At 54.7% G+C, this 22330-nt stretch overlaps 1 protein-coding gene across 1 annotated transcript in view; it reads right to left on the reverse strand.

The window, feature by feature from the left end:
• DHX30 (DExH-box helicase 30) overlaps nucleotides 1-22330 on the reverse strand; it is a 29071-nt gene that overhangs the window by 1136 nt on the left and 5605 nt on the right. The window contains 17 exon segments of the mRNA XM_047695130.1: nucleotides 16-175; nucleotides 270-463; nucleotides 545-626; nucleotides 722-928; nucleotides 1174-1289; nucleotides 1292-1348; nucleotides 1614-1718; nucleotides 1804-1879; nucleotides 2145-2981; nucleotides 3295-3447; nucleotides 5263-5412; nucleotides 6135-6255; nucleotides 6695-6996; nucleotides 10763-10873; nucleotides 11493-11623; nucleotides 17642-17670; nucleotides 18799-18894. Coding sequence (XP_047551086.1) covers nucleotides 16-175; nucleotides 270-463; nucleotides 545-626; nucleotides 722-928; nucleotides 1174-1289; nucleotides 1292-1348; nucleotides 1614-1718; nucleotides 1804-1879; nucleotides 2145-2981; nucleotides 3295-3447; nucleotides 5263-5412; nucleotides 6135-6255; nucleotides 6695-6996; nucleotides 10763-10873; nucleotides 11493-11623; nucleotides 17642-17670; nucleotides 18799-18894 — 2927 coding nt within the window.

The following is a 22330-nucleotide window of genomic DNA, read 5'->3' on the forward strand; positions in this document are numbered from 1 at the left end:
GGAAGGGCCACTGACCATGGATGAACCGTAGGCTGGGGGCGTACAGCAGGTTTTCCTCCAGATAGTTCTCACGGGAGCTGCGGTCCTGCCAGCGCAGCACCTCCTCCCAGCCGGCAACGGCCCGCACAAAGGCCAGGTGGTCACTGCCGCTGTCATGGCTCAACAGTGCCTTCACCTGGGAGGGAGCGGGAGGGGGCACCGAGGCCACAGGGTGAGGGCCAGCTGCGATGGCAGCTTCGGGACAGGGTGGGGGAGGGACTGGGTCTGACCTTGTCCACCTCCGCCCTGTTCTGCAGGCTACTGCTGAAGGGGTCCCGGGTGAGGCAGGAAACGACCACCAGCAGCGGGTGCAGGCAACGGAAGATGGCGGCCAGCACTATGGCCTTGGCCAGCCGGGGGTCAGTGGAGATGTGGGCCAGGCGCTGCCCCAGGGTGGTCAGGTACTCCCGCTGGTCCAGCACCCCTGCAATAGCTCCGCGGTCAGACTCGCCCTCAGAGCCACCCTGCAGCCCTGCCTGGCCCGGCCCGGCCCGGCCCGACTCACCAATCTCCTGGAGCAAGATCACAGCCTCATCCACCGCCTTGATGTTCGGACTGTCCACGGCCTTGGAAAGGAACTCCACTGCCTACAGCAAGGAGCAGCCAGATGTGGGCTGTGAGCCCCACACCCCACCTGCCCCGCACCAAGTCCAGCCCCAGCCCAGCCCCCGCTCTGGCGCACCGTCTTCTCAGGCATGTGGATTTTGGCTTGTAGCACCAGGTTCTCGAGGGGCGTGCGCAGAATCTCCGGCACTTGGAAAGGGACCATTTTCTCCAGCCGGCTCCGCGGGAACAGGTGGTAGGCAAAGCCTGACTGGCAGCGGCCCGCCCGGCCCCGGCGCTGGATCACGTTGGCTCGTGACACCCACACAGTCTCCAGGCAGGACACCTGGGGGAGAGGGCAGGTGAGCAGCGACGCAGAGGCCAACAGGCCTTCCTCAGCGCTGCCCCTCGTCTGGCCTTCACCTCACTTAATCCCTCAACGGCCCCCCCACAACAGGGACACCGAGAGCCTACGAGTGTGGCCTTCTCCAGACACACACGGCAGGTCCAAGGCTGATCTGGGCTGGGGGCCACCTCAGAACTTGTAGTTCTTCCCCCAAGGGCTGGCTGGGCCCAGGAGATGGGTGCCACCTTGGTCTTCAGGTCATAGCGCTCCTCCTTGTGCAGACCGCTGTCCACCACATGCACAATATCATTGACTGTGATCGACGTCTCCGCAATATTGGTGGCCAACACAATCTTGCGCACCCAACTGGCGGCTGCTGGAATATGGCCTTCTGGTCCATCATGGGGATGTTGGAGTGCACTGGTGAGCAGCAAGAACATGCTGGTTATGGGCACAGCTCCTGCTCCCTGTGATGAGGCCACAGGGCAAGGATTTTGATACCATTTTGATGGAACTGAGACCCAGATCAAGACTATATATGCCCACTCAAGGTGGAAAAGCCAGCAAAAGCAGGGCCGGCTGATCAGAAACCCAGGCCCCTGGAGTCCCCGCTGGGTTAGAGTCCCTAGGCCAGAGGGCAAGACTGGTGTCTGGGGGCCATCGCGCCTCACTCGCCCACTCTCACCTGGCAGGATGAGGTACTTGCTTTCGTGCATGCCCAGGGCCTCCTGGAGGCGTTGCTGTACTCCTTTGATCTCCTGCCAACCAGGCAGGAAGCAGAGGATTCCACCTGTAAAGGGGCCCTACAGGCGTGAGCCGTCACTCTCAGCAACTGGCGGTCAGGGTGGGCACAAGGCAGAGGGGAGAGCACCCACCTGGCTCCCCTCGGGCATCGATGTGCAGAACCAGATCCGTCACGAGGTCCAAATCGAGTGCGCACTCATCCTCAGACTGGGGGGTTGGGGGGAGAGGCCACAGTCACAGGCCCAGGGCAAGGATGCAGCTGGTCTGTGACTCAGCGAGGCCAAGGCACTCAACAGGTCACCCCTGCCCAGCCCTCACTATCCCCCTGCCCAGGAACCCTGACTGTTCGGTTTCTGTCAAGGACACAGATTTGGGAGCACAGCCTCGCCAAAGGCCACGGCGCCACAGGGGCAGGAAGGCGGGGAAGTCAGAGGAAAAGCCGGGGCGGGCAGGGGCAGGCGGGTCCCCTCACCTCGTGGTGCCGATGCCGGTGTGGGTACTGGTGCTTGCCCAGCTTGGCCAGGATATCCTCCAAGTAGTGCTCCTTGACCGGGTACATGAAGCCCGGCACCTTGATGACAGGGCAGCCACCAAAGTAGCGGGAGAAGCGCTCGTTATCCCCCGTGGCGCTCATGAGCACAAGTCGCAGGGCCGGGTTGAGCCGCTGCAGGCCCTTGAGCAGAATCAGCAGGAAGTCCGTGTTCACGTCCCGCTCGTGGACCTCATCCACAATGACGTGGCTCACGCCCTCCAGGCTGGGGTTGCTCTGCAGCTTCCGCAGCAGGATGCCCACGGTGCAGAAGAGCAGGGCTCCGCCGCGGGCCGGGGGCTTGCTTTCCAACCGCACCTGGAAGCCCACGTTCCGGCGCAAGGAGGGGCCCAGTTCATGGCTGACCCGCTGTGCCACGGACACGGCGGAGATGCGACGAGGCTGCGTGATGATCACGTTGCAGCGGGCGCCGCGGCCCTCGGTCACGTAGCGCTCCAGCAGCAGCTGGGGGATGCGCGTGGTCTTGCCGCAGCCTGTGTCCCCAGAGATGACCACCACTGGGTGCTGCTCGATGGCGTTGAGGATGGTGTCCCGATGCGGGTCCACGGGGAGCTGGGGGGCCTCCTGCCAGACTGGCCCTCGCCGCCGCCACAGCTCCAGCAAGTTCTGGCTCAGACGTACCTCCTCTGCTTCTGACAGGGGCACGTAGGGCTTGCCTGTGATAGGGTCACTCAGGGGCCCTGAGTCCTTGCCCAGGGGCAAGACGTCCTCGCTCTGCAGCCGGAGCTCCGGGGAGATCCAGGAACTGTCCACAGGGTACTGAGGGATGGGAGAAGCAAGCACAGCGGTGAAGGACAGAAACCTCCTTCCTCATTCACTCAAGAGCCCCTCTACACGGTTCACCTGGGCCGGACGCTGTGACCCAGCCCGCTGGCGGGGGGCTCGGTGCACAACTGCCCGAGGACTCTCGTGGGCGAGACTGGGCTGCTTGGGGCCAGGGTGCTCCCGGGCTCCAGCCTCAGTGGGGACAAGGGGTGGGTGGCAATGCCCACTGCACCCGGAGGCCTTCAGTCAGGAGAAACTGGATGGAGCCAGGGGCGGGGGTGTGGAGGGATTCTCTGGGCTCTCTTACATGGTTCAGGAAGGTCTCTATCTTTCGGAGGATGGGCTCAGGCACCTGGATGGTGCATGGCCGGCGCTGCGTCTCACCCAGTTCACGCAGAGAGGCCAGGTTATACATGGCGTGGGTAAGCGGCTCATTGTTGCGGTCCACCAGGCCCAGGCTCTGCAGAGGGGACACGTATGGTTCGCTCTGGGCCCCTGCCACCCCAGAACCAGCCCACACAGGCTCAGGAACTTGAGCGAAATCACGCAGAGCAAATGTTTCTCTAAGAGATTTTGGGTTTTAACAGACATTGTAAAGAGAAGAGCAATTAGGAACCTGGAAAATGTCCCTGTCCCAAAACGTAACTAGTTAAAATCATCCCAAGAACAAGACCCGACATGTCCAGGAGGAATGCCCCTCAGAAACCTCTCCTAGAGCAGCAGGGCCCCCACGACAGCCCAACCTCACCTCTATGAATTCCCAGCATGGACCTCTAAGCCAGGAGGGCTGGGCCCTTACTGACCCCATCAGAGCCTTATAGCACCCTGTTTTCACTACCTCCAAAGCACACCCCGCCCCCTGCAACCTTTCTGGTCCAGCTGCCATCCCACCCTGTCTCCACATGGCACCCATTCCTCCTGTGACCCCATCAGACAAACGTAGATAGAATTTCTTAGAAATGTCTATTCATACAACTTGATAAACACATGCCCCAAGTCACCTCACCAAACCTAAGCCAAGGTGTCCCAACACCTTAGGCAGGTGTGCAAAACCGGTCTGTGCTATCAGGACTACTTGCCCCCCAAGACTCCCTCCTTCAGGAAGACTACCCTCACAGGGGCTCCTGGCTGACCCCAAGGGCAAGCATCTAGTCCCTGGGGCACGGAGGTGCTCACATAGCCACCTCGCTCCCGGGGTTCCACCTTTCCAGGCCTGCCGGTTTGCCCTCGGCCTCTGACCAGCGACCAGCCAGCTGCGCGCTCCGCACCGCTGCCACCTGGGAGCTGGCTCCTTCCTGTGACACGCCCACACCGCAAGGCTCCCGATCCTCCATGTCTATCCAGCTAAGACTCAAGACTTCCACAAAGTTCCATCAGTACCAGAGCCACAGGTACCCTACCTCTCCCCACCCCCTTTTTTTTTTGAGATTTCATTCATTCACCTCTTTGAGTGAGAGCACACACGCAAGTCGGGGGAAGGGCAGAGGTACAGACTCTCAAGCAGACTCCCTGCTGAGCCCTGAGCCCAACACCCGGGGCTTGATCCCAGGACCCCGAGAACATGACCTGAGCTGAAACCAAGAGTCGGATGCTTAACGGACTGCACCCCCAGGTGACCCGATCCCTCCTCCATTCTCCTGGCTCTCACTACCTCTCACCAGCAGCTGTGGCTAAAATGGGGTTCCCAGAGCCCAACATGCACCAAAGGTCTATCTGACCAGAGCAAAGAGCAGGGCCTCCTCGCCCTCTTCCCCTGCATACAACACTGTGCTGCTGTGCGTTCAGATCACCCACTTCTGGGGCAGTCACGGCAACGCTGGCTCCCACCACTGCACACAGCTGGACTCCGAAGCCTCTAACTGCCTCACTTTGGGGCTCACGGAGATAACACCTTATGATCCATTTTGCCCACAAAGCCCAGGTAATCTAGATCTTTATAGACACCAAGTCTGTCTCTCAGCAAGGGCACCATTCCCCCAGCTCTGTGCCATTCAAAACAACACCCATGTCCCCTCCCTGCTTCACCTGGGTTCTGGCAACATGACCAATAAGGCTGAGCTCCAAGCAAAGCACCTTCGGAGGGAGTAGAATATTCCTGGGAACGGCAGCCACACGGCCTGATAAGCAAGGCTTGGACATCAGATGCTTTTGTACTCAGGCCAAAGGCCTGGTGTGGTGGATTCCATTTCCTGGAGAACTGGACCGATTCGCCAAGGGTAGGGCAGCTCCGAGACCTCACACACATCATGCCAGGGACTGCCCCGCCCCGACTCACCTTCAGTTTCTTGCAGGCCAGGGCAGCCGCCTTATTCTCAGCCTCCGCTTTGCGGCGCCCTTTGGCGACAAAGGTCATGGGACAGGGCCAGAGCAGAGTGAGGGTGGACAGCTTGGTCTTGGTGCCCACAGTATGGAACTGCATGAGGTTCTACATGGAAGGCAAGAGAGATGGCTATAGAAAGGCAGAGAAAGCAGCTCTCAGAATCCCAAGGAATCCAGCAATGGAAAATGAACCCCCATCTCGGCAGGTGCCAAATATCGGGCACACAAGACGGGCCACTGGGCAGCAGAAGCCAGCCCCGATAGAGCCACGGCTCCCTAGGCCAGGGCTGGCGTCTCCAGCCACCCCGTGGTTTCGAAGCAGAAGACAGTGTCTGGCCAGGGCCACCACCTACCCTCCAAGCCCACTGTGGTCTCAGCACCTTTGAAGCAAACAGGGATGTTGGCAGCTGTGGGTTGAACCTGTCAGCATGAGCCAGAACCAGGCACATTCTGGGGGTGCGTAAAGCCCTTAGCCCTAGGGAGAAGCTGTGCTGACCGAAGCCCGAAGCCCGGCCACAGCGATGAAACTCAACCTCAGCCAGACAGCGCCACCTCTATGCCACTCCTGCCAGCCACCCCGGACCGAACTCGGGTCTCCCGTTCCCACGGAGCCAGCCCGCCCCGAGTTCCCACACCAACCACCACTCACTCCCGGCTGCATCACCTTCTTTATAGTCCAAGGACCCCGAGCCCCCCGCTTGGCCTATGTGCAGGCTGAGGGCATAGCTCACAAATACCTGTAGATCCCCTCCGACCTGGTCCCAGGGACAAGCAGACACAACCAAGCCAGCTCCCCACCCACACGCGCTTCGAGGAGACTCAACTCACCTTAGCTGTGGAGGACGATGTTGCTATCTGAATCACTTTGGCCAGAAGGTTCTTGGGAAGTGGAAACTGGGTCAGAGCCCTAATAGCACTGTCGTCGTCTGTCATTTCAAAGGAACCCCCCCTGGGAGGAGCAAAAGCTCAGGTGAAAAATCTCTCTCTTCCTGGGCCCGTTCACCTCGGGCTCTGAGGCCCAGGGGGTCGGGACAGCGCAGGGGTACGGCAGACAGCAAGAGGCACGGAAAAGATGGCAGGCCCAGCATCTTCGCATGGCCTTATGATCCTCTCAGACACACAGCATGACTGGTGCTCCCTCCGTTCCCCCAGACAGGTAACTGCGGGCAGGGGGTAGGGGCCCAGGGGCAGGCAGAGTAGTGGCTAGGCCTCAGTGGGACCCAAGTATGCCCGGAGGAAGGGTCCCTGCTGCCGTTCTGCGGAAGCCCAGCCACACAGCACAATGGCAGACGTACCGACGTACTGATATGAACAAGGTTCCCAGGGAACACCCCCCATCTATGTCAAGGTGCAGCCAGCTTCCCTCCATCCCCCACGTCCAGCTGTACCTCGAGTCCCTGAGTGGGGTGTGGGAGTCCTGCTGCGTCATGGACAGGAAGTCAGTGACATCAATGGTCCCCTCTTCCAGCTCTTCCTCCTCATCCTCCTCTTCCTCCCGGCCCAAGGAGCGGGACAGGCCCCCAGGGCCCCCTGGCCGAATGCTCTCGGGGTTCAGCTGCCGCCAGGAAGCAGGTGGCATGGTGGGTTCCGGGCGCCACCAGCTGTCGGCTGGAGAGCCAAAGCGGTCGGCTAGCACGCGGTATTTGGCTGCATCAAACAGCTCGTTTCGGGGACCCAGCAGTCCCCAGCCCTGGGGGGGGAAGGAGCGTTGTGAGGGGGCATCCTCACGCCTCAGTCTGTCCAAAACCTGCCCCCTTATGCAGCCAAGTCCCCTATGCAGGAGCCGTACCTTTGCACCCATCCGCCCGCCTCAGCCCCCAGGCCAGAAGTGGGTAAGAGCGCACACAAGAGGTCTAGCTCTGACACACGAAAATGACGAGGTAAACTCTTACATCTGTTAGACAAAAAACTGGGGGTGGGGGGGGAAACCAGGGCAATGGGAAAGCTGATACATTCACAAAGTGATCTAGAAAGCTTCGGTGAATACAGCAGTTAGGAGAAATGGAGCCCACCCTACAAAACAGATCTATCTCCGGTCTGACCAAAGAACCCTATGCTGAAAGCGTATTCTAAAAATAACCTGGGATGCCTGTAAAGCCTTCATACAGAATGTCTTATTTTAAAATATATTATAGCTTCATTCTCTTCCAGAGAGAATACTGAATACAACGTGCTGAGTCTCCAGCACCCACAAAGCCACGTGCTGGCTCCCCTGTGCATCACCAGGAGAGATGAGACCCGGTCCCTGCCCACAGGGAACTCCAAACCCATGAGGCAGAACAAAAATGCAGGTGACCAGGGTCTAAGGAACCACAAACGGAGAAGCCAGATGAACGCAAGGAACGGGATTCCAATCCAAGTCTGGCTAAGCTGCTCGGGCATTTGCTCCCAGTGACCTCTGTGCCGAGGCAAGGGGCACCGAGCAGGAGGGCAATGCCCGTACACACTCTGCTCTGGCGCGGGCAGGGGGAGGAAGGAGCTGCGGAACCGAGCGCGGGCGCTGGGGAACGGAAAAGCTGTGAACTCCAGAATACCGAAAGGATTCCCGCTTAACATCCACCCGCTTAAACAACAGGCCAAGAACGTCACACATCTCTCCAAAGAGACACAAATGGAATAAACACAAGACACCGACACGGCCTCCGAAACTGTAGCTGCTCGTGGCGCGGCGCGAGAGGACACATTCGGGCGCACCTCCTCCCACCTGCGTTAGGTACATTTCGGGGAGAAACTTTTTTCCCCCCAAAAAAACCAATTACTGTATGTGACTATGGAACTTCATTTTCCACAAACCCATCGCCGGCTTGGTTTAACGCTGCCCTTTAGAACTTCTGCCTCATTTTCAACTCCATGAGGGCAAGAAGACTTGATGAAAGCAGCCCCTCCCCCTCACGTCTCAGGAGACTCCATTCGGCTCCAACGCACGCAGCTCCCTGTGCTCTGAGGCTGTGTGTTTCCCAAGGGGAAGGCAACGGAAAGACAGTGAGCAAAGATGCTTCTGGGAGCTGTGAAGACCGACAGAGCTACCTCCTTCTGACGGGCAAGGACCAGGCCTGGGGATGTGAAAAGCAAACACTCTCTTCAGCTCCTTCTGTCCTTTCCAGCTGATCTGTACAAGATCTACCCAGTAGGATGTGATCTCTTACCTACAGAGAAAGCTCTGTGCAGTTAACACAAAACTTAAGAATTTATCTTAAAAATGAGAAAAGAAAAGATGCCCAACGTCAGTACGGATTAGGGAAATGCCGGTCAAAATTAAGAGATCCCACCTGACGCGCCCGAGGACGGCTGCCAAAACCCACATCCCAAAGCGCCGGTACAGACGGAGCGAGCCTGTGCCCTGTGGGTGGGAACGTGAAGCGCTACAGCCACCGTGGGATAAGCACGGCAATTCCTTACAAGAATTAAGAACAGAACTAGCATATGATCCAACAATTGCATTTCTGGGCATTGAAAGCAGTGTCCTGAGGAGACTCACTGTACATTCGGGCTCGCAGCAGCATCATCCACAAGAGCCAAGAGCTGGAAACAACCGAAGTGGCCATCAGCGCGTGAGTGCACAAACCCGGCCAGCCCAGGGAGTGCACCTCAGTTCTGACACAAGCTCCATGAACGGACCTTGAGGACACCACGCAAGTCCAATAAGCCAGAGACAGACAAATATTGTAGGATTCCACTTATAGGAGGCTATGAAGTCCCAGAGGAGTCGAATTCATAGAATCAGGCAGCAGGTCGGTGGCTGCCAGGGGCTGACGGGAAGGGGAAGGGGATTTGCTGTTTAATGGCCCTGGGAGTTCAGTTTTGCCAGGTGAGAAAGTTCTGGAGACTGGGTGCACAATGCTTACCACTGCTCAACTGTTTGCTGAAAAATGGTTAAGATGGTAAATTTTACATTTTGTGTAACTTACCACAATTCAACAAACGAATCAACAAAAGAGAGGCTATGAGCACAGCAGAGATAGGGACAGAGAGAGGGCGGGGGAGGGACGTGACCACGACTTGCTGCACCGAGGCCACCTTTTAAACATCAGAGAACAATCTCTCACTCGTAGCACTACTGGCTTGGGACCAGCTAATTCTTTGCTGTGGGATATCGCCCTGTGTACCGTGGGGCCTTCAGAAGCATCCCTGGCCTCTCTCCAGGAGCACTCCTCCAGCTGTGGCCCCCAGAATGTCTCCGGACACTGCCAAATCCATGTCCGGATCCGTCCCCCCGACCCCTTGCTGAGACTCCCCAAGGTAGAGCTGTTCTGAAAGATGGGATATTTCTGAGAAATTCAGCAGATGGTGGCTAAACCACTAAGAGGTAAGATTTCCCCAAGGGGGGGAAGGGGTAGAGAGAAAACAGATGTCAACAGAAGGTGGGAGGAGAAGAGCCTGTAGTGACCCAGAGAGGGGAGGGAGAAGGCATCCAGGCCCAAAACACTCAAGCAAGGCGAGGACCGAGAGGCTGGCCAGAAAAAGCATTGTTCCAGTCATTCAACCGTCACCTGGTGACCACTGCTATCTGTCAGCCACTGTGGGGAGAAGGCAACTAGTGAGCAGGACGAGGGACACAAACCCACAGCGGAGAGAATGCACACCACAAGCACCGGGCGCTGCCTGCTCTCTGGCAACTGTGGCACCAGGGCCAAGGGGAGGGAGTCAGGACACTGAAGTAAGTGTATGAGAAGTCCACGGAAAAGAGTCAGAAGAGGAAGGATCCAAAAAGCAAAGGGTGGGAGAGGGACGGAGTAGAGGGGCAGAAAGGGGACAAAGACAAGGGGGGGAGGGGCGGCGAGGAAGGCGGCCCTTCCTCCTCAGACGCAGGGAACAGGCGGGGACAGTGAAGGCCTGTGGATTCGGTGGGAGAGAATCTGAAGGAACACCCGCCCGACAGCTCTGTCCCCACTGGGGCAGAAACAAAGACCGAGGAGCCTGAGCAAGATTCAAGGTTGGCGCAGCCACAAAGGGAGCCTGTTAGGGATGGACAGGAAGGCTGGTGAGCAGCGCTGCAGGGCTAGTTAAATACTGGGTAACCAAGAACCTGAAAGCAGCCCATGCCCAACCACTGGGAAGTAAGAGAAGCAACAACCGCGCTTCTGTTCCAAGGAGCAGAAAACCGTGTGGGTGCAGGAACACCCACGCGAAATCATGGGAAAAGAAAAACAGAACCCAAAATGGAAGTACATCCACGGTGCTGTACGACAGGAGCATTTACCAAGAGCTCTCCTCTGTGTTTTCTGAAACCACAGAAAGTAGGTAACTACAGTGGCAAAAACCAAACCAAACCAGAACACCCAAGTATTCCCTTGTGGGCTGCACAGCCAGAAAAGAACGAGGTGGGAGAACAGGTGAGTGAGTGAACACCTGTGAGCCTCCACCAAGAGGCACCTGGTACCAGAAAGCCCATCAGAGCCCGGGGCAAGGGCCTTCCCAGGACGGAGGTCAGCCTGGTTCTCGCCAGGAAGGGTCACCTTGAACAGCTGGCAGGCCGCCGCTGCAGCCTGCCGCTCAGCGTCGATCTTCTTGCTGCCATAGCCTTCTACCTCCACGGTCTTGGGCCACTTTATGTGGAGGGTGACTTTCTGGGAAAGAGAAGAGAGAATCAGGCCCCTGGCCCCTGGAGACCACAGAGCTGCCACAGATCACACGGAGTTGCTGGGGGCCTGATGGCAGCTGAGCCGAGTGTAGGCTGCACCCCACGCCCACGGCTAACCCCCGTGAGGCTCAACCTTCCCATCCTCAAGCCGTTCATCCCACCTCAAGTTGTTTTGCTTCTTCAAAGTGCCATGTTCTAGCCAGAGAGCAAGGTGGGACCCATCTTTATTGTTAAAAATCTTCATTCAGAATGGTTTGCCTGCATGCTTCTGTGGGTCCCAGGACCTACGAGACTCTAGGAACAGGAATTTTTATCAACTCTGACCCTCTGCAGTCCCAGTTCTTCAACAGGGACCAGAACCAGGGGTCAGTGCAGAGGCCTGGCATACCCAAGAGAGAAACTCCTCACCTCATCTCCCATGTTCCCTTTCTCCAAACGAGGCTCTTTCTCAGACCTCGCTCTGCTTTGAGAGTCTCTGCTGACCATTTTCAATTCACAAAACCCACTCTATGGCCTGCCTGACCAAGAAACCCGGGGGAGAAAAGGACAGCCAACCTCTTTCCTGAGAGTCACACCAACACCTCCCCCAGCCACCAGTGACTTACCTTTTTCTTCGGTCCATTCGTGTGCACGTAGACCAGTTTGTCCTTTGCATGTGAGATGCCGAGGGCTCTTCCAATTACACTGTTGAGAAGGTTTTTGGGCTGTGGGAACTCTTTTAATAGGTCCCTAGAAGCTAAGAAAATAAGAACAGAAGCATTATAGTTGCTCTTTTTCTTTTAAAAACTCCACGGGGTGTGTATCAGGACAACCCTGGGCTGGATACCGAGGACATTGGCTCATGACCCCAAACCACCCAGGAGCATCTTGGTAAAGGAGGGAGGAATGGCTTCAGGTTTACAGGGGTCAGTAAACGTGCACAACCAGACCCACTTGCACAACCACTTCCTGAAGGAGAAGGACCAGGGACCCACACACCACAGAGGAGAACCAGCCTCCATCCTCTTCCCCGTAAGATCCTGACTTAATACATCAGCTACAGAACCCTAGACGGCAACCCCCCTTGTCTGAAAGAAGGTACTGAACAAAAAAACAAAACAAAAAACTCCAACACACACACACAAACTGGAGATCAAGACAATGCAAGGCCCCTCCTAAAACAAACAATACACAAAAGGGAGGGTTAGACCCAAAGTCTGAATACCAGGCCCTAGCTCTCTTTTTGCACTTTAGCATCCTGCAAAGGACCACTTAGAGCCAGATTATATGAAGGGACATCGATCAGGGATCTCCACAGTTGAGACATGCATAAGCTATTTCTCCCCCAAGTTTGCTGGAGTCCAGTGGAGACAGGATGCATCAGATATGCTGAGAAGTACCTCACTTTTTTTCACTTGTACTTTGGATCAATCCCAGAGATGTCCAACCAGTGGCGGCTTGTGCCAGACACAAGGCTCAGCCAGGCCGTGAAGAAGCCTGGTGGGAGCAGCTAAAAACAGAAGTAAGGGCCCCAAAGCACCAAAGCGACCCTTCAAGAGATGCAGGGTCAGAGACTGGCAGAGGAGATGGGGAAACCTTTTCATTCACCACCTGCAGTCTTGCTGTTATATTTGGCCTTAAACCAGCTCCAAAAAGAGAAACTTTGTACATATGCCTCTGCCCGCATCAGTCATACATCAACGAGGGAGATTTTTCACCACAATGGGACCCTGACCCTCATCAGACACTTGAGAATGGTGGTGATGTTGGGGAAGCCTCTGTATTTTGACGAAGCTCCCCCCAGGAGTTCTGATGTAACCCTAATCCTGGGTTGAGACTGTTCCCTTGAAGCAGATGACTGTGTCAACTGGCCAAGAAGGAGGATTCTGCCTGACTCTGTTTCCCTCTAAAGAATTTATAAAGCGGGGCGCCTGGGTGGCTCAGTGCGTTAAGCCTCTGCCTTCGGCTCAGGCTCAGGGTCCAGGATTGAGCCCCACATCGGGCTCTCTGCTCAGCGGAAAGCCTGGTTCCCCCTCTCTCTCTGCCTGCCTCTCTGCATATCTGTGATCTCTCTTTGTCAAATAAATAAACAGATCTTAAATAATAAAAAAAAAGAATTTATAAAGCAACTGAGATTCAAGCAGTTAAGAATGGTATTTAAGTAGACTCAGAGGGCTTCCCACAGAAGGACCCAAAGTTAAGGAGCCCACTAGACCCCCCAGGCACAACAACAGATGTGCACTGGTCCCCTCTCACAGCTCTACAGGGCAGGAGGAGATTGGCTCTCTACCCACCGCTGATAGTCAGGGATGCTCTGACCAGTCTAATTCCCTGGGCTATTCAGGAAGACACAACACTGGGAATCATTGTCTCTACCTCCTGAAGTACCAAGTGTATTGTGGGCTCTTTACCACACTGCTGAGGATGCGCTTACCCTTAATGCTCCAACCCCTGACCACCCATTCGAGCGGTAGGTAAATGTTTTCCTGTTTTCCCCCACGCTCTCGAGGTCCCGCGCCTCTCACCTATTCTTGCCTGGTGCAGGTGCTCCTGTCCCCGAACCTCCGCGCCCGGGGTCCATTTGGGCCTGGACCACACTGAGCTTTACAACAGCAGCGCTGCGGCCCGCCGGCGGCCGGCGGTCTCGGCCACTAGCGGAGAGGGGTCCCGGCCCGCCAGGCCCGACCCCCGCCCGTGCTCCCAGCTCTGCCAGCCCCGGCAGCCAAGGGCGTCGCGCCCCGGCCCTCACCGTTCACCATGCTTCCTTCGCCTTCCCCGGGGCCGCTAGGGGCCACCCCTGCCTCGGCCTCGGCGGCCTCCTTCGTGTGATCGGGGTGGGCGCAGCCTGACGAGAGGCCGCGCGAGCGTCCCTGTCGCCCGGTGGCGCGGTGGCCCGGGAGTCGCAGGCGTGGGGAGACGCCGGCAGCCAGCGCCATGAGCCTCCTGGCGGCCGCCATCGCGCTCCCGCCAGCCCCCGCGGTCCCGGAGCCGGGCAGGGACGCGGCGGGAGGGCGAGAGGGCGGGAGCAGCAACCCGCGCGCCGCCTGGCGGCTGGGAGGACCAGGGACCGGAGCCAGCCGACGTGGTCCCGGCGCCCAGTTCCCTTCTCTCTCAGCCGGGGCCTCCCGCGTCCCGGGCTTGTCACCTGGTGGGCAGCCTGGGATGGCTGGCCCCGAGCTGAATTCACTGCCCCGTCAAAGCCAAACCCACAGACTCGTCGTCTGACTCGGGGGCAGGAAGACGGAAGGGGACTTTTTGGCAAAAGTTCTGGCTTAGCTCCATCAACTTAACGTCCATGGAGATGAACTCCAGGTTCCCTCTAGTTGCCACCCATTGCTCATAAATACCTCTCACATGCCCTGGCAAACTGGCTTGCACTCCAGACCAAAGAGGGAGGATAACCACTAATCCAAGGCACCCCCATCTCATTTAAAGGCTTACAAAATAAACCTGAAGAAGAATCCAGATTTGGGACAGGTAAGACCTCCTGAACATAAAAGCAAACCACTTTTAATTCCCGGGCTGGAGTCAAAGGTGAAAAATACCAGACTTGGATAACGTGCCCAAGAACTGAGCTGGTCCAGCAGTGTGAGTCTGAAGCTACTGTTCCTTACTTGCTTGAAAGCCAAATGGGATGCTATTTCCAAGCTACTATGTCTGGGTTCTAGCCAGGCTCGTTCCCCTTCTGCCTGGTATATGGCACTGAGGAACAGAAACTTAGCTCAGCTGGGAATCACACTGAGTCTGCATGTTGGGGCAGTGACAAGGGGCTTGGTTAGAGGTTGGCAGTGCAGCTGGGGATATGCTGAGAGGGAGGGTTTTGTTTGTGTGTTTGTTTTATAATTCTAGATCTGACTCTGAAGACTCCTGGAGAGCTTGTTCAAATGCTCGGAGTCACCCCCAAAGTTTCTTATTCATTAGGCCTGGAGTGGAGCCCAGGAATCTGCATTTTTAACAAGTTACCAGATGATGAGACTGCTGGTCTGGGACCTCGCTCTGAGAACTGCTGGCTTATGGCAAGAACATAGGCTATGAGTCCTAATACTTGGGCTTAGCCCAAGCTCTGTCACTTGCCAGCTGTGAACCTTGGGCAATTTCATCAGTGGGGAAAATGACATATTTGATCTACTCATTTGGTATGGCTGTGGTCAGGATAAAATGGGAATGTCTGGAAGGCAGCAGAGTGCTGTACAGTGCATTCTAGAGAATTCTCTAGAATTCTCCACTGAGGTCCGGAACAACAGACCTGTGGCAGGATGGGGCAGCTTCAACTCCCACTCCTCTATTCCCTCCTCAGTGGGCTTTTAGCACAAAAGGGGCAAAAGGGAAGGTGACCTTGGCAGCAGTGATCTGACCTGACAAGGGGACAGAACCATCTGTATCAAACGCCCCTCTCCAGATCATCCACATTGGGATGGCGAGACCCTTGGGGAAGAATATGATCCCACAATGGCATTGACTTTGGCCAAGTGTCACTCTAATTAGCCAAAAGCCAAGGCATCCACCCAACTTCAGGGCAGTTTTCAAGGACTGTTAGCAGCCCAAATTCCCTCAAAAGAATCTAGAAACTTACCAAGCCTGATAATGGCATTAGGGGCTGAGGCCAAATTTTGAAAATGGTGTCTGAAAGCTGGCACAAAAGCCTAGACAGAAAGACACCTTCCCACCCCCCAGAAAGCAGGGCCTGGACCCAGCACGGTGTGCAGCAAGCCCTCAGGACAGCACTCTGTTCTGACAGCCACTTAGGCTAAGGTCGGAATGCTCTGATTTCTTGGATCTGCTCCCAAAGGGGTGAAAATAGAGGGACAGATACAAATCAAGACTGGCCACGGGTTGTTCACTGGTCAAACAGGGGGTTAAGTACTTGGGGTTTACCATACTATTGTCTCTACTTTAGAAAACGTTATTTCGAACAGAAGTTTGAAATGCTATGTTTAAAAAAAAAAAGCATCATGTGATGCCACCCAACTAGCTGGTTCTCAGGGAACTCCTCGACCCCCTTTCCTATTTCATTTATTGCATCTGGGGTCTAACAGCTGGTATCACCTTGAGCAAATATTTCACTTCCAGAAACCTCACTGCCTCTTATGACATGAGGGAAAGTCTTACACCGGGTCTTAAAAACCTTCTGGTTTTGTGATCTTCTGCCCATTGGTCCAGAGCAGGGGTTGCCAAACTCCAACCTGCAGACCAAATCCACCCACTGCCTGTTTTTATAAATAAAGTTTTATTGGAACATAGCCATTCTCACTGTTGGTGTATTATCTATTACGCTTTCACACCACACTGGCAGAGCAAAGCAGCTGCAAAAGAAACCATATGGCCCAGAAAGCCTAGAATATGTATTCTGTGACCCTTAAAGAAAGTTTGCCAACTCCTGCCTTAGAGAATGTTGAAGAAAGTTAGAAGGGCTCAGAGATGCCCTCTTCCTTTCCACCAACATTAAAGAATTCTCCTCCACTATCCATTCTTTGGGGAGAGAAAGTCGACTTCTTTGCCTATAAAAAGGAAGAAACTTTTGGGAAAAAAAAAAAAAAAGAAAAGAAATGTTTTACTGGCTCAGGGATCTCTCTGTTCATTTCTGAATCAAGCGAGACATCTGGTATTAAATGCGCTGAACAACAACACCTTGGAGGGTGGAATTAAAGTGTGAGGGATCCACTGAATACACAGGAGGCTGTTTTAGGACCCTAAACTTTAGCGGCCCCGGGAAAAAGCAACAAGAGGAAGCCCAAGGTAGTCCAGACGTGGGGCAGAGACGGGAAAACTTCCGGGGGGCAAGTGAGAGGGAGCATCTCAGTCAACCATTCTGTCAGTGCCTTCGACCACAGTTAGATTTTGTGGGTGGTTAGAATGACTAGACATGGTCCCCTTGGTTGGAGACAAGAAAGGCAAAGGGAGCCCCAGGAGCCGGACGGCCACCCTGACTGCCCTACCCATCCTCAGGGATCCAAGAGCCTCAGGGCTCTTCCATCCATATATGTAAAGCCACAGGATCCCTTGAGGTAAACCACCGTACCGAGAAGAGGGGACCCGTGTATGAGGGAATGGACAGGAAGGACTAGTCCTACGAAGGATCCTGCCAGAAGTTCTGTTATCCCACGCTGCCTTCTGGTGCTCTGTGTCTCAGATCAGGGCAGGTGGGAAAGATCGACAGAAGAGGCTCTGAATTTCCTCACCCTTTACCTAGGAGGTAAAGAGCTTGGTGGTAGAGTGGGAGGAGACGGGCAAAGGAGGTGAGCGTTTTTTCCAATTCCAATCTGAGTCTGATGGGCACTGTAACCTATTCGAGTGGCCCCCATTTTGTGAGCGCTGTTTTCCTATCTGAACACCAGAGACACTGTTTCTGCCACACAAACTTCCTTCTAAAGGCAGTGAAGTCACTAGGGAGTCAGAAAGCGTGGCAGTAAGGCCCGACAGTCATGTGTGGAATAAAAAGTCTGTTGCTTTTGGGATGAAGAAGTGGAGGCAAGACCCTTTTTAGGTTGAGAGAGAAAGAGAGAGAGAGAGAGAGAGGAGGCAAAGATGCATACACCCATGGGTGCCTTCTGGAGGCGCAGCTGTGAGGAGACAATCAGGCTCAGGGGGTCTATGCTCCTCCAGGGAAGACAGCGCAGGGACTGTCCCCCACCAGGAGCCGCTGTCCCCCAAGTGCAGCAGCCTTCTCCCCTGCATGTGCTCAAGGAGGCACTGCCTAGCCGTGCTGCCTGGTTCATCCCACCTAACCATCTTTAAGCTTAGCCAAAGCACATCTGACACTCTCAGAGCCACTCACCTGCCATGTTGGAAATGTTAACGTTCAGCCTTTTCGAGTTACAGGGCATTTTAAGAAAGAAAAAAAAAAGGGCAATCAACTCTTGTTTTGGCAACGGTAGGGGGGTGGCATTTCTTTAACACCTAAGTCAAATGGTCAGAGGGGCTGCAAGTATTTCTTTCTATGCTGCTGTCTGGAGTCGGGGCCGCTGGCGCGGGAAGGCGTCGCGGGTGGAAACTGAGTGGGAACAGGGCAGCAGCGTGGGCGGCAGAAACTGAGCTGCTCTGTGCTGCCCGACCCTTCCTGAGCTCTTGACCTTCAAAGCACTTTACAGACAGAACCTAAAGTGGACATGCTGTCTCCGCAGGAGGCAAAGACTCTATGACCTAAAATAGTGTTCTTCTGCTAGGCAGCTGGCATCGGGGCGTGAACGGACAGCCAACAGGGCAGAGGGGGCAGCTGTCAGAGGATGAACAAGAAGCCACCAGGAGCACTGGTCTTAGCAGACCCGGAAAAGATCGAAGTCTGAGGGAGGGGTGGAGATACTCACAGGCGGGGATGCTTCCTCGGGTCCCCTTACAAGCCCCACCCCCCAGGGTACCAGTGGGACCTGAGGGGAGCTATCACCTGTCCGGGTGCTCGGACATCCTCCCCAGTCGAAAGGTGAGACTACCCTGCCAAATGGACTGAGAGGCAGATTTTAGTGTCAGTAAAGTGCTTTGAGGAGCTGGGGGGAGGTAGGGAGGGGATCTGCCAGGTATCCCAGGGCCTCCAAGATGGAGCACCCAGGGCCTGGCAAGGGTGCTCTGTTCTGGCCCTGCTACAGGTGCCCTGTGCTTCCTGAACCACCTAAGCCAGGGACCGCCTAGAAGATCCAAGCCCTGCAGATTCTCCACACTGATGCTGAACACCCAGACTGAGCCTAGGCTGTATGCCTGGTCACACGAGGAAGCCCGAGGAGACCACGGGGTCTGAGCCAGGGACCAAGGATCATAAAAAAAACCCAGACCTTTCCAGATGATTTCTCCTTGAGGGTTCCAACAGCTTCACTAGCCAGCCCCACTCCTCCTCACTTGCTTTCCAGAGGATCGTGACCCTGGCACCCGGGCTCCCATGCCGCCCGCCTCCCCCACAGACCCTGCACCAAGCTGATGCTGGAGGCAAGGCTCCTCCCTTACCTCGAGAGATGGTCCCTCCAGGGGCAGGGTTGACACACATGGGTGGAAGGCGGGGTGGGGGAAGTTTGCACTGACGCTGCCTGTGCTGGGCCCGATCTGGGGAAAGAGAGAGGGCATCAGGGTGATGTGTTCTTACCCCTCACAGTTACAGACCCTTGGACAGACTCATCCCAGAGCATCTGAGAAGAGCTCTGGGTGGCAGGGCGGTGGGATGGTGCATGCAGCCAGTCACGGGCTCTGACAAACAGTGCCACCAATCCCACACAGAAAGAAGGCAACAGTCTACTATAGACGGGATACACGATAAATTTGTAGAGATCCCTTCCTGACTCTCAAAACAGCCCTCAAACTCTCTTCCCTGAGGCACCTTGTGTGAGTCAAACACCCATCCCACTTCCTTCTCTAGAGTCCTGAGCAGTAAGGATGAAACAAGAAACTAACTGAAAACTGGAAAACCACGGTACCGTGTAAATCCCCTTTATCTGTCTTCTGCGCATCCTAGTTAGCCCTGTGTCTGCTGTTGGTTCCCAGACGGCCGCGCCTCAGACTATTCTTTCCCTCTAAGACATGGGCAAGAAAAGGACCAACTGGCTGCTGGGGTCCTCCCTAAGCCAAGACCAGACCCACACTTACCAGCCTTCTCTCTCTTTATAAAAGTCAATGGTTTGCTATTCCAAATACTTCCATTCATTTGGAGACTAAATACTACTTTTCAGTGACGTATAAAGTATATTTTTAAGACGTTCCAAAACGTTGATATGCATGAACGTCGCTGTTGCATGGGAAGGTGGGAACGTACAGGGAAGTCAGGTTTCACATGTTGACCGCCACCTACGTGGTGACTATATCATTGAATCACTGGGTCTGGGGGAAAAGGTACACAAGCCCTCTGCTCTTTGCCTCGCTGGTTTCAATATGATTAACAGGGCAGGAGAGGAGCAGGGCAAGACAGCCACCCACACACTACACCCAACAGTCTGCTCGGCTGCCATCATGTCCATTTCCATAATGCAAATCGGCTCATACACAATCGGTACATGAGGAAATATCAGTAAAACATGTGAACCCTCAGTTCAAATGTGATTTTCCTAAGGCAAGGGAACTGAAATAGCAAAGGTAGAATTGTAACTTTCAACAAGAAAACAAAAGACCCTATCAAATATACATATGTATATATCTATCTGTATACATACATGGGTGTATATATATATATATATACATATACATTTTTTTTTAGAGCAAGCACACACATGCAACAGGGGTGGGAGGGGCAAAGGGAAAGGAGGAGAGAGAGAATCTTAAGCAGGTTCCATGTCCGGCACGGAGCCCAACATGGGGCTCGATCCCATGACCCTGAGATCATGACCTGAGCTGAAACCAAGAGTCGGACGCTTAACCCACTGAGCCACCCAAGCACCCCTCAACTATATTTTTTTTTAAAACTTGAACCTGAGTGCCTGTAGGGAACCGAGGTGATAGATACATGTGTATTCACTCTACAGTTTTTTCAACATTTCAGTAGTTTTGAGACTTTCCATACTAAAGCACTGGGGGGAAGGCATGTACCTGCAGCGAGGTCCTCCTCCCCTACACTGCCAGCTGCAAGCGCCCTACTGGCAGCCCCATGGGCTCAGAGCCTCACTGTCCCCCACGTGGCCTCGGCACTGCCAGCCCTGTACACTGTTGGCACTGCACTGCGCCGCGGGCCTCGGCTGTCCACAGACCGCTGTTCGCGCACTTGGGCCACCAGGTTACGCTGTACCCCACAGGCCCTCTGATGACTTGAGAGGTGTGTCATTCTGCAGAAAACACATCCAGTGATACAGGAGAAATGCCTGTAGGGTCTTCTGGAACAAAGTGCCTGGGATCAAGGTTTATCTTGAAACTAAGGTGGAAAATGATCAGTTCAACCTTTCCAGTCCTGTTTGAGAAGGGTTCTCATTCATTTCCAGGATGCTGGATTGAGAAAAAAGAAGTGATTTGATGATTATCTGTTTCATAAAGCATTTTCAGTAAGCGGGAGAGGGGGAGTTGTTAAAATTCCACATCACAGAGCCCTCTTCTGAACACGGAGCTGGAGGAGGAAAATGGCACATTCTTGCTGTTGATCTAGTGTTTTCCAAAGTTTTGTGCTGACTGTAAAGGACTCAGCTTGCTCTCTGTGGCCTGAATCTGATGGCAGTGCCTCCAAGAGACAAGAAACTTGTGCTAAGAAGCCAGCAAAGGCAGTAACAGGCCACTTACCACTCATGAACACGCTAGTGGGGCGGTACTGGCAGCTCCGCTGAATTACATTAGAGACAAGATGGCAGCCGCAGAGCCAGCGGGCCACTGTCCACCAAGCTGCAGGGCACTGCTCCAACTCTCACCTTCAGAAGCAGCCAGCGGCCTGACCCGCTAAGCCAATAAGCCCCGGAGTGCAAGAAAGCCTCTCTGACACCGAGCTGTCTCCTCTGATCGTGTGGCTGCATAGCACGCTGCATGCTGGTGCCAGGCTGTCCCTCTCTGGCAAAACACCAGCTCCAGGGCTGCACCCCAGAGAGATCCAACTACTCACATTTATCAAGGGCCTGCCAACTCAAGACTGAGGGCTGCGGAGAGACCACAGCCAGGTGCTCTTCCTGTACTCTCTCTCATCTTCATCATACCTCTGAAGACAGGGGTTGGGAAACAGAATCGGGTAAGTTAACACCTTGCTAGCGCTAATGGGAACCAGATATGAACCCCAGAAAGTCTGACTCCAGCTTGACACCATGTGACATTCCCCCTCGAGACTCACGACACCTTAGGGAGCTCATAATCCCATCATGAGGAGCAAAGAAACCTAAAAACTAGATAAGAGATAAAGAACAGTCCTATACAACAATGAAAATGTCACAAGGCTGCACATGATAATTGCCAAGGTCATGGTGCAAACCGCAAGTGATACTAGCGTTCAGAAGACAGGAAAGGGCATTCAGCCTAACGGTCAGAAAAGAAAGGGCAGGTTTGCCTGAAGGAAAACATCCAAGGCAGTAAACTCTTTCTGATTAATGGTTTTCCCTGAGACCTTCAAGCATAAAGTGGTTGTTAGTAAGAATGTAACACTTACCTGTGTGGAAAGCAAGGCCCCAAATCAGACTATGTCTGATTATTAGGTCCTAAAGCTATTTAATACCACAGACCGTGAATTTACCAGGTGTCAGGCCCTCTTCTAAGCTCTTTATCTGTACTAACTCCTCTGATCCCTAGAACAACTGTGTGAGGCAGGTTCTAGGATCTGGCTCACTTACATCAGGAGGAAATGAAGGCACAGAGGCCCAATCACCGGCCCCCGGCCTTGGCCAGCCTGGGTGCCAAAGTGTGAGGGGAATCAGGCCTCTGGCTCCAGAACTTTTGCACAGAGATGCTCTGTTGACTTCCATGGAACTGAATGCTAATGTCACCCCCAGTGAAAAATCTCTCGAACAAATCAATCCCAAGCCTAGAAAGAAAAATTACAAACCCTCTAAAGGAATTTTGCCACAACCCTCTCACCTGGTACTATCTCCCT

Source organism: Lutra lutra, chromosome 1, assembly GCF_902655055.1.
Source record: "Lutra lutra chromosome 1, mLutLut1.2, whole genome shotgun sequence".
NCBI classification, from domain to species: Eukaryota; Metazoa; Chordata; class Mammalia; order Carnivora; family Mustelidae; genus Lutra; species Lutra lutra.